Source organism: Convolutriloba macropyga, chromosome 2 (genome assembly GCF_964194025.1).
Source record: "Convolutriloba macropyga chromosome 2, txConMacr16.3, whole genome shotgun sequence".
Lineage (NCBI taxonomy): Eukaryota > Metazoa > Xenacoelomorpha > Acoela > Convolutidae > Convolutriloba > Convolutriloba macropyga.
The window spans coordinates 46,733,321-46,751,401 of record NC_134469.1 but is presented as its reverse complement, the minus strand read 5'-3'; the positions used below and the strand labels follow the sequence as shown (position 1 = coordinate 46,751,401).

The 18,081-nt window shown below is 35.4% G+C and overlaps 1 protein-coding gene across 2 annotated transcripts in view; it reads left to right on the top strand.

The window, feature by feature from the left end:
- LOC142358707 (transcriptional regulator ATRX-like) overlaps positions 1-18,081 on the top strand; it is a 53,973-nt gene that overhangs the window by 12,624 nt on the left and 23,268 nt on the right. For both annotated transcript variants that reach the window (XM_075410234.1, XM_075410235.1), the window contains 3 exons: positions 1,585-1,753; positions 2,054-2,355; positions 17,270-17,373. In XM_075410234.1, coding sequence (XP_075266349.1) covers positions 1,585-1,753; positions 2,054-2,355; positions 17,270-17,373 — 575 coding nt within the window. The remainder of the gene's footprint in view (positions 1-1,584; positions 1,754-2,053; positions 2,356-17,269; positions 17,374-18,081) is intronic.

The following is an 18,081-nucleotide window of genomic DNA, read 5'->3' as shown; positions in this document are numbered from 1 at the left end:
TCTTCAGTTATCATGCATTGTCAAAAATGGTAGAGGACACAAAAAAATTTATTGAAACAAGAGGAAAACTAGTGAAAATTGCGATCCGGTTTTGCAATCTCAAATCTTAGGATTGTAAAATACATAGCGAACTTTTTCATAGCCAAATTTTGTTCATGGTTTCAAAGTGTCACGCCTCTATTTCGTGCTTCATAAGTACGTGTTAATTGTCCCAAAATATCCATATCAAGTGCTGTAATTTGGTTCGCATTCAGATAGTTTTAAGGCCATATCTAGCCCGTATTGCCATCTAAGCCTAGAACCTCTAATTTGTTTGTTTTTTAAAAACAACCGCAGTTTGATAGATTACTGATAAACATCTTGCACCCAAGTGCCTCAATAATTATCTTTTAAGTTCGGTGAAGATAATTTAATATAATTGGTAAATAAAGTCATGAGAATTTATGAACTTGGTGAAGTAATTATGCTGATAAATTACATGCTAATACGGAAATTGTATATATACTTGAATAAGATCAGGAGACGTACACAACCCGGAAAGTGCCCCACTTGAAGATCAGTAAATATTTGCGAAGGACCAATACAACTTGAGGTACAACTCTGCGGAGTCTAAGAAGACCAGAACACCTGAGAACCAGCCGGACAGTCAGTTGATAACATAGTCTTGACGTGTCAGTAAAACTCGCAAAACTTCTTTTTGTTGCTTTTGAAATATTCTTCATAATTTTGGATGTAATAAATATGGATGGAACAGGAAAATCTGTATTTAATTCGCAAAATTATAGACACTGACGGAACTTAACTATAGCTGTGAAAAGTTATTAAAACACAAGGCAACCAATGGATATATCACGCATTCGAACCGCTCATTGAAAGGCTATTACTAGCTAATTGTATTGAAATTATATCCGCTAAAATCGCACTATGAAAAAACCATAATAAATCCTTGTAAAATGGCGATAACAAAAACTCCAAAACACCGAGGTAATAACTCTTTGTTTTAAAAGTTTTAAAATCTTTGGTTCTTATTTTATCAAGTGCAAACATTTGAATAAGTTATAAGAGCACTAACAGCCTCCTAAGGAGTCAAGTTTTCATTTATCGACACCCTCAAAAATGTTGTCAAAGATAGCAGATGTGAACCCTGCTATCTGAATTGTGTTAAATCAATGACTTCTCACATTTTTTGTTTTACCCCAATGAAAAATTATGTTTTACCGCCGTATGGTGCTGATTTCTTCGATTTTTTTCAAAAACAGATGAATCGTCAGTCACTAAGAAAATGAATCGTCAGTCACTAAGAAAAAAAGACAAACCCAAATTTAACAAATAATAGCATTGAAATCTTTGCATTACTGACGACCAAGAATTGGCCAGCTATAAGGTGGCCGTGGCAATCGTATCAAGTTATTTTTTATTGGTAGCTGTTTCTATGAGAATACACTAAATTTCAAAATAACCAAAATTTTACCCCTCAAGCAAAAAAAAGAAATTTCTAAACATCAATTGTATGCCACGAAACTAAGGAAATTTTTAGCATCAATTGTAAGCCACGAAACTAAGGACAGCATTTGTTTTTTGTAGCAGCCTCGGCGAAGTCTTTTCCGTGACTACCAATCTCTGGCAAAAATCTGGACGCATCCTGGACTGTTGCTATTTGAGGAAATAGTGGAAGCTGACGTAACTGATGGCAAAAGCCCCGACAGAGAATCAAAGAAGAACACCTCAAAAGAGGTTTCCCATAAAACATCAGGCATGTCTTTGATGAGTTTAATACGGAACGCCACTTGTTTGGAAATATAGTATCATAGCAATCTTTTGCTTAATATTAGGTTTCAATAATGATGAGAATTGGATGATCGTCAAAACAGTTGTTCCTCAAAATAAGTAGAAATTCTCTGAATTCAAAATTCCAAGAAATCAGATAGCTCAGATATAATTCGCAATAGCTCTTGAAGACTTAGAATGCGTATTCATATCGAGAACTAAACACTTAATAGGATTGATGTAGAACTAATAAGTTCTGTACATATACGATTCTTGTCTGAAGTAGGTGGGGGTGATGGCAAACACAAGGAAGAAACCAAGACAAAACTTGATACGAGTGGAAAAAAGAAACGCAGTTCTGGCAGTACGCCCAGCCCATGGTTTGGTGACATACTGAAGAAAGAGGACGAGTGTGATCTTCTGATTAGCGGAAAATATGTACTACTACTGGATGTGCTGAAGGGTGCACATGTGATGCAAGAGAAAGTGCTCGTTTTCAGTCAATCACTGGCAACCCTCACTCTCATTGAAGACATTCTAGAGCTGGTCTCCGATGCAGCTGCTGCTTCCAAAAGAAACGCCAAAAAGGTACTAAGTAGTCCTGGACGTTGCTAGGACAATAGATCGAAGGACATCCAACGCAAAAAATAGTACAATAGATCGGAGGACAACAGATCGAAAGCAAAAAATGGGACAACAGATTGAAAATTTAATTTCAAAGGGCGTTTTGGCCAATCAGATTTAAGCGCACACATAATACAGCGCATAACATATTCGGTCGTGATGTTTTGTTCGTTTGTGATAAATTCATATCAAGTTGCACGGGCAGCTAAGGCATGGCCATGGCTTGCGACCTGGACCATAGTAACTCAGCGCTGAATTATAGTATTTCTCAGTCTCGTCTAGTATGTTTTCAATCTCGTTTCAATCCATTAATAATTCGATGCGACAAAAATCAATAAATACTTCGGGGTAAAATTGTGCTTTTTGGTTGAAGAATTGTAATCAGGGTAAAATGAAAGTGGCATATGTTATTTGTGTTTATTAGCCGCGAAGCGATAGCGGCTATTATCGGGGACATCGGGGTTTTTTACAATTCAAAGAATTTGAATTGTATTGGTGCGCTGTCACGCTTTTTTCGGCTTTTTCACGTCGGTGAGAAGTCAAATTAGAGTGGTGATTTTGGTCACACTGAAATAGAAAAGGGAGTGAAAAGCTGAGTAGATTTGAGGTGTGACGTTTTCAAAAAACCTTAAAAGCGGAGTGAGAATTTTGTGGTTGAACAACTTGGCGGTTTTTGAGACGCATTTTTTTTCAAGTGCGTCAATTTGACTTATGTTTTCAGACTTTCCTCTCCTTCAGTGCTTTTAAGACGGTACATGAGTGTTCTAATTGTGCCTATTTGCCTTTGCCTGAAATCATTCAGGGGCAGCTAAATCTTTTTATGACTTTGCCACATTGTGTGTTGTCTTATCTCTTAGTATCATCAATGACAGGTCTGATTGGTTTTTAATAAGGCATAAAAGAACCTAATTAATGGCATGAGTCAATAGCTAGTGGTTTTCATGACTTTGACACTACTTTTTCTCATAATTAAGTGAATTTTTGTGTTATGCGAGTATTTATTATATTTTTTGATGTCTTATCATTTAATCTCATTGGGGAGAGGTCTCTGATGCTGGTAATAGAGGTTAAATTTATCAATTTAATCGTTTTTGTTCAACGCGAGTGCTTTCTATGACTTTGACACTAATTAATTACAATAATAATTATCGAATTTTTGGAGTTTTGCGAGTTTTTTTTCAATTAGTCATCTTAAGTCTTAGTCTCATTATTGACAGGTCTCATTGGTTGCTAAAAGCGCTTCGATTAAAGACAGTTTTTTCAGTTCATAGCTATTGCTTTTTGTGAGTTATACGCTTGTTCGTTTTTTTTTAAAAAAATCTTAGCGATTTTTTTTTAGTTTTGCTAGTTTTTGTTGTTTTTATTGCTGTCTTATCACTTAATCTCATAATTAAAAGGTCTCAACGGTGGTTATTGGGAAGTCAATTAGTTGATGTGATTTATTCTTTCAGTAGCTGTTGCGTTTTGTGACCTTTATACTAAGTGTTCTCGAAAAGTTTCTACGAGTTTTATTGCAATTTTGTCATTTTTGTCTTAATATTAGTGAGAGGTCTTCTTAATATTAGTGAGAGGTCTCATCGACATTTAATGAGAGGTTGCTCATCAGAAAAAGAGGAGTCTAGTTGGAAGTTTGGGTTTATAGCAGCTGTTTTGATTTTGAGTCTGTTTTTTCAAAAAAATAAAAGTTGATTTTTTTAGTCTTGCTTGTTTTTTTTCATGCGTTGTTTTTTTGCTCAATCTCATTGCTAACAGCTTTCATTTGCCTTTTAATGCCGAGTAAATGATTGTGAGGTCATTAATTAATACAATTCTTTGAATAGTATTCCAGGACTTGTCCTGCTATGTGTTTTTCGATTCGTCGTCTCCGTTGATTATTCTTACGACTTGACTTCTTCGAATTGACTTTTTCAATGACTTAAGTGACCTCTACTGCTTTGCAGTTGAAATTCGTATGCATGACGTCATTTCTTTTTAAGGTCAATTTGCTTTTGAGGTCAATTGCGTGACTTACCTCTCTCGAAAAATGACTTCTGAACTCACTTATGGAACTTTAAATTTTATGAACATTTTCTAGTGTGCATCTAAGTAGTGCCAATCTTATATGCACTAGTTCGGGAGTATTAGTCTTGAGTTTTTAATTTCGAATACCAATTTTTAAAAAGCTCTTTTAGGGCTTTTTCCTTATAGACCGTATGTGTCATAAAATTGACTGTCCGAATCTAACCCAAAAAGTCTAGTTGTCATTAAAGGACTGGTGGTCGATCCGTCTATCTTATTAATAGCCGCCCTCATCTTCTCAGCCGGCTATTATTGCGCTCGTATTTTTTTTTTACTTCGTCAAACTTTTTTTCGCTTTACCATTTTGCCGCTTTTTCGACATTTTGCGTGAAATCTTTTTGACTTCTCTAGGCTAGTTTCTCTCTTCTCTCATTCTGCTAAAAGTGAATTCGAACATCAGTTGCTAAGCAAAGCAATTCAAAATGAACAGAGTCGGTATAAAAAATTGAAGTCAGAAATAGAAACGGGATAAACCCATAAAGCCCAATTTTAGATGCCCGCTATTTGAACATCGTTCCTATAGGTCTTAGTTACCATCTCTAATGCTTATTGGTATTGATAGTAGCCCCTGTAGCCTCTCTCTAAGAAACAGAAGTATGTTCAACTACGAAATGCCATCAAAATAAATCGGACTTAAAAAATATTTTTGTACAAAAATCTTTTTTTTTTTTCAATATATTCTATTCGTTCAATCCTTATCATGCTTATTGGAATCAACGGCGGCTATTTTCCGGCAATCTGCCGGGTATGTTTTCTCTGGTTGTTTCAATTCATGGAAGGCCAAAAGCGTCTATTGCGGCTATTTTCCGGCAATCTGCTTGCTATGTGTAATGGATAGGGGGTTAAGATAGGGTTCAAAAGCAGGATGCTAATGCTAATTCTTTTACCTGTGAATTGTGCAATTTTTCAATTAAAATTTTAAATTCTAGGATATTTTCCTTTAACCGACTTCTCTAGCCCAGTGCGTTATTAGCACCCCCCCCCCCCCGCCCCGAGCGTAATAGCATGTGTCATTATACAGTATCTCATTTGTAAAAATATAGTACGTGCTGTAAACAAAACGTGAGGCCGGGAAAATATTGAGAAATACGGCGGCCATTACAATGCCTGAAAAAAGGACGTTAATTTTTTAACAACCTGAAAAAACCCGAATACTTTTTACTTTTTTTCTAAACTAGTAGTTTAAATTGTCTTCAATTATTTTGCCTTTTATATACTGATTTTTGTCTGCAGAAACTCTCGAAAAACTTGCCGCGTTTTTCAGGTATCATCCGAAAATTCAATTTTTTAAAAGAAATTTTCAAAATTATTATGACTTTTGTATGAACAGAGAAAGGAATCAAAACCGACTTCATGAAAAAAAGTTCATGAAAAAAAGTCTTAAAAAGTCAAAAAACGCTTAGAATACTATGAAACAGTACTGATATAGCCTTTTACCATTGTTATTACATCAATCAACACCTGTTTACGAAGACACGAGGGTCAGGGGAGGCATGGTCAGAAGGGGTCATTTTATGCCAGCTCGCAATTAAGGCTTAATTTCGGCCAATGAGAATAGAGAGTATTTTTCGATCTATTGTCCCAATTTTTCTGTTTTGGATCTCTTGTCCCGTCACCTTCCTGGACTATACTCTGCTTTTCTTCAGATAAATTCTCAGTAGTTGGTGTAAAATGAATAAGTTTGGGAAATATCACTGTTTAGTATGAGGCTGATAAAAGCGCACATAGATACAACATACGTTTTAAAATTTTTGGGTAGCTACGTCATATATTCGTACCGGTCGTTCTTGTGCTTCTATTTTTTCTTCAATCGCTTGTTGACGTCATTACTTAATTGATTGCGCTAATGTATATATCTTTTTCAAGGGTGGTGACCGTCTTCATTTTGACCATATACATATTTTCAGACCTGAATTTGAATTGGCGACAGTTTTCAGTTGCAGAATCTCCAACTTTTTTAAATTTTAGGAAACTCGCAGTAGCTGCAATTGATTGCTCTCAAAATAAATTTGTATCAACTACTTGGGTCCTTGTGGTTTTTCTTTGCAATTTTTTGCTTGATTGTTTTTTTTCTTTTGATCGATTGATGTTTCGTCCTGAGAAACAGGATAAACTTATTAAGCTGAGGGCCATTAAGTCAATGTTCTTTTCTCTTGCATTCGGTTTTGCATCATCGGCTATCCGATCTACAAAATTTCGCGTGTATTCAAGTCGGCTGTCTCAGAGATGATGAATACATTAAAGGCAGAAAGCCGAAGACTGTCATATTGATGACCGTTTCTGAGGAAACGGGCTTGTAATTCACCTTGTAATTCGATTAGGTATAAATGTAGTTATCCTTGGAAGTAAGCGCTGCTCTAGGCAGGGCAAGAGCTGAACGGGATAAGTTTCCTCTAATCACCGGGAAAATTTTACAGCTGGCTCCACTTTTGTGATGAATCCATTCAGGTTAAACCACGCACTTTGGTTCTCTGGTTTTTAGATTGTTTAGTTGTCTGGCCTTTTTAAGGCTGTAATGCTGAAAAATGCAATTTTGTTCCTTCTTTGGTGTCGCTCTTTATCTGATTACATAAGTATCCAAGTCATTTATTAAACTTTCTGTAATTGCGTGACATTTTTTTGTAATTGCATTATATTAGTCCACTCTCGTTGACTTTTGGCATCGTTGTCAGTGTGAGTGAAGAACATTTTCAATGTCGATGATGATAGAGGACACCTATATAAGAAAGTCTTAACTCACAAAAAGATCCCAGTTAAAATGAAATAGGGACTGTTTTCTTCAGAAAAAACTTCCCCATTTTTTAAATAGGTTCTTAAGATTACATCAGCTACTATGTCATTTCGGTTTTACGTCTGTTTCTATCTAAAATTCTATGGCCTGCAAACCTTTTTTTGCAGCTTTTTCTGCTATATAGGTCTATGTCTTCTCATTTCCATTCTCTATTTCTTTATTTTGTCTTCAAGATTTTTGGTATGACAATATGACGTCACAACCACTACAGTCCTACGTAACAATTCATCGCCGACGTTAACCTGCCCTTCTTGTATTTGTGTATATTTTGTCAGATTAGCAAAAAAAACGCAGAAACGAAATTTGAAGCAATAATTGCAGCCGTGTGTGCTTATAATGAAAGTTTTATTTTCTTGACTAATTCGTTTTTTTTGTAATTTTTTCATTCTTGACTTCTTGATGTTGACGTTATTTTTTTCCATCATTCACAATTTAAAACAGCCGCAATCCATTGCATGCGACCGTTTATTAACAAAACTCAAACCAAGAACTCAAAGAATGGCGCCAGGAGTGGTTTTATGCATTAAATCATTCTAGTGGATTATATTAGCTCTAATATAATCTAAAGCACCGTGTTATTTTTTTTACCGATGCTAGGTCTCTTCTCGGCCTGAATCGGGATACGACAGAATTATTTCTTTTAGTTGCTTGAATACCAATTCGTTTGATATTAGTCGGGTATGTTTACTAATATTGAGAACACAGTTTTTTTGTCGTCTGACAATTCGGCAATAGGAGTGTTTTAGTACCGGGTAGTTTTTTCTACCGGATTTGCGAAAGATAAGGGAAGAAAGTTGGTGTAGAAAAAAATTGCTATCAGTAAGCGAATTTTTGGTCACGCGGCTTTTTCAAAGCAATTTCATTTCTAATTTTTTCAATTGAATAGGTTTTTCTCAATTATTGTAGACAGTAGCTGTACGCTAGAAATCATTTTGATGACAAGATGCAAATATAAGACTCTTGGATGAGAATTTTAACTATATTAGTAATTTTGCCGTTTTAAACTTTCTTTCGGCATGTATCCTTTGTTTTTTATTCTTTAGGAAGCTTTTGGTTAATCCGTCTTGTGATTTTGTTGTGAAGAAAATTGAGTTTTTTGAATTTTTCTGCAGGTAGTTTTGTGAGATTTTTCGGAAAATGAATAAAGTTTGCAGTTTTGTCAGATTTTTTCTGTTTTTTTTTGCTTTCGTTTAGTTTGTGGGTGTTTGGGGAAACATGCACCGACATTCTAAAAATGGTGATTGTTCCGGTTGTGGTTTCTCCTTTTAATTCCATTTTTGATGGCAAAAACTTTGGCCCAAAGTTTTTGTTTAATAGCCTCCCAACGGCTATTATTTTGGCATTCTCCATTTTTTTCAATTCAAAGAATTGTAAGGAACTGCTTGTATTACTCATGGTCAAAAGGGCATTTTGGGAAGTTTTTGTCTCATAACAGTTTCTTCTCTATTCCAACTAGATGCCCCCCCTAACCTGCAATCCCCTACCTACCACCCCACTAACTTACCCTCTCTCACTTATTAACCCACCCCCCCCCCACCAAGTACCTCCCCCATTTCCCCTCCTACCCCACCTACCACCCCCATCTACCCCCCCCCCCCCTCATTTTTTAAAACGTCTGTAGTTTTATTTGGCTAAATTTCTTAGTTATTTCTTTAATTGCCGCAAAGCGATAGCTGGAGCTATTATTGGCCCTCTCTTGGTTTTTTATTTCGTCTGCAAGGTTTTTGGTGCAATCATATGACGTCACAATCACTTCAAATCTGCTTTAGTTCATTCGTTCATGCAATTTGAACTGAATTGCGTGCGTGACTTCATTTTTCACTCTTACTGGAGGGAGGTTTTTGTTCATTAGCTTGATTGAGTTTTTGGTCACATGTGACTTAACCTCATTTTCAAAAATGACTTCTTCACTCTTCAACTGATTGTTCTTGCTTCAATTTAAAGAGATAAGTGGGTGCGTGTTACTCTAATTAAAGGTTATTTAAGAGCAGCAAACAGAAGTAGCAATTAGTTATACAGATTCTTAATCAAAATTTGTAAGCTCTGCATATCGGATGAATTGGTATTCAAACAACTAAAAGAGACCCAATTCTATTGTATCCCTATTCAGGTGGAGAAAAATCCTAGCAGCGGGGCAATAATTAATAGCGTGTTTCAGATTATATTAGAGCTAATATAATCCACTAGAATGATTTAATGCATAGTCCAATAATATTGAATCCAATCCTGGCGCAATTCATTGTTCTTGATTTGAGTTTAATTAGTAAACTGTCGCATGCAATAGAGTGAGGCTGTTTTTAATTTTACATCCTTCAGGTTCCTATTTTTATATTTGCTGAACATTGAGGTGGTTATCTTAAAATTGTAGGCAGCTCACCTTGAAGTCTCCCTTGATTATTGCTATTTTCACAGATTCAGCTTTGGTTGGACATGTTAGTGAGACGAAGCCGTCCTGTCCTGATTTTAAAGCTTCCTATAATTTGCGGTTATTGAAATTCTTCGATGCCGGTATGAACCAATAATTTGTTTTTGAAGCATCTAAAAATTTATAATCCTATATATCCTATATATTAAATGCATGACATTTTATAAGGCACCGTGTTCAACGAAAGGCGAAAATGCATGTTTAAGAGGCCTCTGAAGAGCATGTTTAAGAACTATCGAAGCGCATGTTTAAGAGCTCTCGAGAAGCATGGTTAAGAGGGCAGATTGTGAGAGGTCAATGACCGAAAAAATTGCTCTTGTAAAAGGTCAATGTCCGAAAAAGGGGAGACCGCAAAAGAGTCATTGACCTAAATGCAAAAAGAGTCAATGACCGATAATCCAGCTGCCAAAAGGTTTACGCGCCGCAAAGAAAAAAGGGATGCAAGAAAAGTCTTGCCCCGAAAAAATGTCAATTAGAAATAGATCCAAAAAGAACGTATTGCTATTTTTGGCCTTTATTTGATTTCGTTTAATTCGTCGACAATATGTTGGTTGCGAAAATATGAGGTTAAATTACTTTATTTAATTGCTCTCAAACGAAGTGTGTAGCAATTATATTATTTTTTTGTCTGACCCATGACTTTTCGTCCTTAAAAACGGTATAAACAGGTAGCGCCCAGGGGCGTTAAGTTTCATTAAAAGCCCTTAATTGCATTTAGTAGTCCTTCAAGTACATAGCGTGTTGTAGCTACTGTGAAGGTGAAGACCGTAGTTTAAGGGTAAAAGGTAATTTTAGGAGTTTTCAGCCCACAATGTAATTTTTCGTGTTTTTTCGTCATCTTTCGAATTTTTTGTTGGACCAGTCTAAAACAGGCTGGCTATAGTTGATTAAGGTTTTTTGCAAGGCATGAGTACTTTTTGTGACCATTTTAACAGCTATCTGATTTGGTATTTCAAACAAAATTTTTATTATTTCAAACAAAATTTTTATACTAATTTTCATAGTTTTCAAGTTTTGAAAATTTTTGTCATTTTTTGAGTTTTTAAGCTCTAGTTGTCAACAAAACTCCTCTAGGGTTTGATAATAGATTACTGCGAGGTTTCTAGTGGCAATGGATTTGTTTTCAACATTTTTAACATCACGAATTCTAGCTTTTTCCTGGCAAACTTGCAGTTTTGACATTGTTATCATTCAAATTCAATTTTTGTAATTTTTTGTTCAATTTTAGGTTTCTCCAGCCTCAAGAGCCAGAGAACCTCCTCTAGGGTTTGATAATAGGTTACTGCACAGTTTCTGGATGTAATAGAATGTTTTTCATGATTCTAATTCTCACCAATTTTACTTCATATTTTACTCCGATTTTTACTTCTTTACACGAATTTTAGCTGTTTTTTTTCACAAAACTTGCAGTATTTAATTTTTTTGACCTTCATTGTCATTATTCAGGTGTGTTTTAGTCTCATGGGTCAGAAAACCTCCTATAGGGTTTAATTATAAGTTACTGAACATTTTTTGTTGGCCAGGGAATAGTTCTCATCTTTTTAATATCACAAATTTTCTCGATTTTTTTTTGTAAAACTTGCTATTTTTTTCAGGTTTTGTGATCTTTTGTCATTTCTCAGGTTTTTCCAGGCTCAAGAGCCAGGGAACCTTATCTTGGTTTTGATAATAGCTTAGTGCATAGTTTCTAGATGTAATTTTTTCAAGTTTGAAAATTTTTGAATCTTTGATTTTTTCCGGGCGCAGGGACCTCCTAAGGTTTGATAATAAGCTACTGCATAGGTTCTAGAAATAATGGAATGGTTATCATTACTTATATGACTGGAAAATAGACTGGACTTAGCAATTTTTTGATAAAATTTAAGGTTTTTCAATTTTTTCAAAATTATTATCATGTTCCAAGTTTATGGATCTTTGAGTCATAGAAACTATTTAAGGCTTGAAATGGGGATAATTGATAGTTTCATGAGACCTTGAAAATGTGCTGAAGATTTTATTATTACGAATGGTAGAAAGATCCTGTCAAAATTTGCAATTTTTTCAAAAAAAAAAAATTTGAATAGTTTTGCCCTGTTCTGAGTTTAACGATCATTACTGGCCAACGAAACTGTCTTGCAGATGGCTTTTATGACAAAACTCAGAGACAAAAACTGGTTTTTTGAAAGTTTTTCAACTGCGAAATAAGAATTTTTTTTCATATTTTGAACTTCTCAATTTCTATATGATTTAATTATTAATTAGGCTAGAAAACTTTATAAGTTGCGGAGTCGGATCTCCTCATGAAAAATATTCCTCTCTCTCTCTGCCGGTTGGGGTTTCTTTCCTTCTCTTTCTCGTTCACGTTTTATCTGTCACACTTGTCTCAAATGATTTAGCAATTATATTAATCATGTTGGTCTTTTTATGCCTTTTTTTCGCTTGACCGATTTTTTGTGAGACCCATTTGACTTTTCGTCCTCAGAAACGAGATAAACAGGTAGCGCCCAGTGATTGTTATGTTCTCTTAAAGCATTTCAGCTCATTAGTCAACAAGATTTTTAATCACAGAAACTGCTTTGGAGACATACGGTATGAAGTGCGCTTCTTAGAAATTGAAGATCTGGATTATTGATATACTTGTTTGCATTTGTATTCACGATGTTCTTCACATTTTCAAGCACCATTGTTACTTTCGAAAGTCAGGTGGAATATGCTTAAAGTTAAAGTTTATCAGAAGGTCCGATATTGCTTTAAGATGCTTGAAGAAGTTTTTAGCTTACCGCCTACGCAGGTTGGATTTATCCCGCTACTTCTTTTCGAGGGCGTTTCTTTGGATCTTAGTCGGATGTTTCGTTTTCATCAAAACATAAAACAAAAGTTCTTGAAAATTTTTTAGATTGCTTTTACGGACCTGCTAGTTATCTAGTTATTTTTTATTGTTGCCCCATTAAATGTCGCATCTTGATTATTTCAATTAATTTTGATCAAATCCCTTGCCGATCATTTTTACTCTCATGTAGCTCCTAACAAAATTCCTAAAAATGTGAAATTCTTTTTTCTTGCTTTTAATCGTGGTATTTTATATCGAGCTGTTACGTGCGAAATAATGATAACACCCGTAAGAACAGGTGACCGTATCAAATCCTTTTACAGTGCCCTGACCTAAAAATATACTCATGATCACAAAGTTAAATATCAGTTTAATGCAAATTCGATCGCAGAACCACAACGGTCCTACACAACATCGCCATTTTTTCAGATTGGCAACAAACGCAGAAACGAAATTTGAGGCAATAATTGCAGTCGTGTGTGCTTATGATAATTTTTTATTTTCTTGACAAGTTTGTTTTTTTTTCTAACGTTTTCATTCTTGACCTCATGATCTTGACGTCATTTATTCCATCACTCACAATTTAAAACAGCCGCACTCCCTTGCATGCGACAGTTTAACAAAACTCAAACCAAGAACTCAAGAAAAATGCGCCAGGTTTTGTTTTATGCATTAAATCATTCTAGTGGATTGTGATAGCTCTAATATAATTTGAAGCACCGTATTGTTTTACCGATGCTAGGTCTTATCTCCACCTGAATCGGAATACGACAGAATTGGGTCTCTTTTAGTTGCTTGAATACCAATTCTTTCGATATTAGTCGGGTAAGTTTACTAATATTGAGAACAAAATTTTTTGTCGTCTGATAATTATGAAAACGGAGTGTTGTTTTTGCTACTAAAAAAGGAAGAGCGGAGAAAAGAGAGAGGTGGTTTTTTTCTACTGGGTTTTCGAAAGATTAGCGAGAAAAATAGTTATGGAAAGAAATTGCTGCCAGTAAACGAATTTTCGATCCCGCACGGGTTTTTTCAGAGCTAGGTCAACGCTGGGAAGCCTTTTGATGACAAGATGCAAATATAACTTGGATGAGATTTTAAGCTATTTTAGTAATTTTACCGTTTTAAAATTCCTTTCAGCATATATCCCTATTATTTAATATAGGAACCTTTTGGTTAATCTGTCTTGTGGTTTTGTTAGCCTTTTGCATTTGATCGGTTACTGAATTTGAGCTGTTTATTGGGAATAAAATTGAGTTTTTTCAAATTTTTTTGCAGGCAAATTTGTCAGATTTTTTTTTGTTTTTATTGCTGTTGTTTAGTTTGTGGCTGTTGGGGGAAACATGCACCGACATTCTGAAAATGCTGATTGTTCCTGTTCTGGTTTTTCCTCTTGATTCCTTTTTTGATGCCAACAATTATGGCCCAAAGTTTGTGCTTAATAGCCTCTCAACGGCTATTGTTTTGGCATTCTCCTTTTTTTACTATTCAAAGAATTGTAAGGAACTGCTTGTATTGAAGGTTTTTGATGACAAGATGCAAATTTAAGACTCTTGGTTGAGATTTTTAGCTATTTTAGTAATTTTGCCGTTTTAAATTTCTTTCAGCTTATATCTTTTTTTTTATATTTAGGAACCTTTTTGGTTAATCTCTATTGTGGTTTTGTTAGCCTTTTGCATTTGATTGGTTATTGAATTCGAAATGTTTTTGTGAAGAAAATTGATAAATTTTTGTCTGTTTTTAAAGTTTTTGGAGAATGAATAAAGTTTGCAGTTTTGTCAGATTTTTTTCGTTTTTTCAGCTGTTGTTTAGTTTGTAGGTGTTGGGGGAAACATGCACCGACGTTCAAAAGTGGTGACTGTTCCTCTTTCGTGGTTTTTCCACTTGATTTCCATTGTTGATGCCAACAACTTCGGCTCAAAGTTTTGTTTAATAGCCTCTCTACCTCTACGGCTATTTTTGGCATTCTCCTTTTTTTTACAATTCCATGTTTTAATTCTCATAACAGTCCCTCTACGGCTATTATTTTGGCATTCTCCTTTTTTTTACAATTCCATGTTTTATTCTCATAACAGTCCCTTCTCTCTATTCAAACTATAGAGCCACCCAACCTCTAATCCCCTGCCTACCACCCTACTGACTTACCCCTCTCCCACTTAGTAACCCTCCGATCAGCTACCTCCTCCATCTCTCATCCTACCCCACCTACCACCCCCATCTACCCCCCTCATTTTTTAAAACGATGTCTGTAGTTTCAAAAGGCGATTGATTTCTTTGTTATTTCTTTAATTGCCGCAAAGCGATAGCTGGGACTGTTATTGGCCTTCCCTCGGTTTTTTGTTCTGTCGTCAAGATTTTTGGTAGGACCATATGACGTCACAATCACTTCAATTCTGCTTTTAGTTCATTCGCTCATTTTAACTGAATTGTGTGCGTGGCGTCATTTTTAACTCTTACGAGAGAGTTTTTTGTTCATTAGCGTTGTGGAGTTTTTTGGTCACGTGACTTACCTCATTTCCAAAAATGACGTCCTCACTCTGCAACTGATTTTTCTGTGAGTGTGTGTCACTGTAATTGAGGGTTATTTAAGAGCTGCAAACAGAAGCAGCAGTTAGTTATACAGATTCCTAATTTAAATTTGACAGCTCTGTATTTATTGAAAAGAAGAAATTCCTTCGTTCTGTTTTCTTTTTGAGACTGCAGATCTACGAAGCTCTCACGGCTGTTTTTTTGGCAACTTGTCAGCTGTGTTCATTGATATTTTTATGTTAGGTAAGGTTAGGTTAGTAACTTATTTTACACTATTTGTGTCGCTTCCGATGTTCTACTGGCTATGGTTTTTTGGACGCTGAACTTTGTTCATGACTTGAGTTTCGGCTTCTTTTTATTAGAACATTTACCTCCGTTTTTGAATGTTGACTTGAATTTTAGAACATTGGACTTCAACGGCAGCGTAGTTAGTAGTACATAGTAATTAGGCACTGCTGGTAATGTTAAGAAGAAAAGGTCGTTTCGAAAGGTTTTGATCTCAAATAAGTCCCTTCTACGTATCTAACTTACCTCCGCTCAAAGCTAAACCAACCCTTAGCTATCCCCCTCCCTCAACACGTACCTTTTATGTTTTTATAGCTGCAAAGCTGTAAGCTGAGCGGAGCTATATTGTGGTGTCCTTGTTTTTTGTTTCGTCGTCTGACGCTCTTTTTCGTTTTACATTTATTCACACGGCCAAGCTGAAAGTCAATGTTTTCTGAATGACTTCTTCCTCTCACTAACGGCTTCTTACGCTTGACGTCATTTCTCTCTCTCTCTCTCTCTGACTCTAGCAAAACTTTTTGCGTGATTAGATTTTGATCTAATGTGACTTAATAAAAAAGACTTTTGCACTTCAAAACTTAATTTTATTTTGAATTAAGTTAAGGTCTAAGGAACTCATATGTGTAATGACGGGCCCTAATAAAAGGGCTTCTGCGCGATTACTTTTAACCAGCTGTATTAATTAATCGCTGAATGTTTTATACATAGCTTTTTGAGCGGCGTCGATACTTTTTTCAACTTATATCTGTATATGTTTATCTCTATTGTATGACACGCAAGTCTATTCTTTCACAGCTATTCCGGCAATCTGCCGGCTATGTTTTTTTACTTCGTCGAACAAAAGTGTTTCGTTTTACCTTAGTCCACAGCTTGTTCAAAATTTTGCGTGAAACCTCTTTGACTTATATAGGCTAGTTTCATTTCTGGTCAAAGTGCTTCTAAGCAGCAGTTGTTGAGCAAAATGATCTAGAATCAAAAGAGTGAGTATTGAGAATTGAAATAAAAAATCAGAAACTTGATAAACCCTTAAGCCTAATTTCAGAAGCGCGCTACTTGAACTTTTTTCTTATAAGACTTGAGTTACCATCTTGAGTTACAAAGATGCTCATTGATTTTTATAGTAGGGCATGTATCACGTTGGATTACGTTTTACTTAAGTCAAGATTTTCATGTTTGACTCGTGACTACTTCACTCACTGTTTCACTTAAATGGGTTTTGAATTCTTTCACTCATTGAATTACGCAATGTGGTGAATAGCGTCATTGTCAAAAGAGCGAAATCAAAACAAACAGGGTAAACCGATAAAGCCTCGTCGCTTAGTCGTAGTGCATTTGGTCATCAAAGTTGATGGGAGCCATTGCTAACTGACATTTGTATTAAGTCTGATTTAATTAAGTTATTAAAGCTGAATTAAGTTTTGTTCAGAATATAACTGAAACTCGACAACGAATTAGAACGCTGTTCGAAACTTAGGAAAAACTCAATCCGGATGTGCCTCCAGCGCGTCAAAGGCGGCTATATTCCGGCAATTTTCCGGCTGTATTTTTGGTGTTGCGTTGTTTTGCTGAGCTTTTCTTCTCCGCGAGCAACTATTTTGTCCTTACTACTTTGCTTTCAATCCATTGGATATAATTATTTAGTTAATTTGATTGAGGATTTTCCACTTTTACTATTCATATTGTGTCTTGATTGTAGGTCAATTTTCATTTCCAATAGTTGTTAAATTTTTGCGGTTTTGTCTATATTTGATTTACGCGAAATTTAATTTGTGACTTCAACATTTTTTGTTGCATTTAAAATGCCTTAGGGTTATCTCTCTTATCAATCTATGATTGATAGCAGATGACTCAGAATAATTGGTTTTTCAATTTGGAAGAATCGTTGGATCCCTTCAATTTACTTCAAGTTGAAATTTTATTCAGAAATTTGGCAATTCCTGGAAGCTGCTCCCTTTGTCAATATCTTGCGTAATTTTCAATTTAGAGCTCATCGAAAGAAAAAGAGAAAAAAGGAAAGGAGCCAACTTATTGTATCAATGGAACTGAGACTGGGAATGGCAGTTGGGAATATGGAAAGGACTACGTCAGGTACCCTACTGCGCACAATATTTCCTCTTTATTTTTTACAACAGCCAATATTTAGCATAATAGATATCTAATGCTATAGCATGAATCTAACTGTTTTTTGCTCACCCTGTACCTCCACCTTCATAGCTTCAAGTATCTTTTGTTGTCATTTAACATTCAGACTAATCATTGAAAATTATTCGCTTGTGCTGAAAAAAATATTTGCCATAAATTTAGTTAGATCCATAATGAGTTCGAGATTGGCTGTTTATTAGACAATGAACTTTTGTGTATTAATTTTGTATTTTTTCTCCGAATACCTCTTCTTAGTAAAAAAAATATCTAAAATTACCCAAATCGTGATGTGCCGAAACAGTTACTGTGCTTGGTGACAAATACTATTCGGCGAGTAGGCTGGGATTTTGGTTGGCATTTACAAAAATGAACTACTGCTTCCGACTTTAATCTGATCTACTTTTCATTGTTTTCACAATACTATTCCTTTTCTATACTGTCAGTGTGATGTTTATAGCTGCGAAGCTGTAAGCTGAGCGTAGCTATATTGCGGTGCTCTTGGTTTTTTTTACGACTCGAAGAGGAGTATTGGTTTTCTTAAGATTTTTTTTACCGGAAGTACTATTCGTTCAGACGCTGTTTTGACCTAAAAGTGAAAGTATGTAAAAGTGCCGTGTGAACTAATTTTTTCTGAGCGAGAGAAGTTTTTTGATC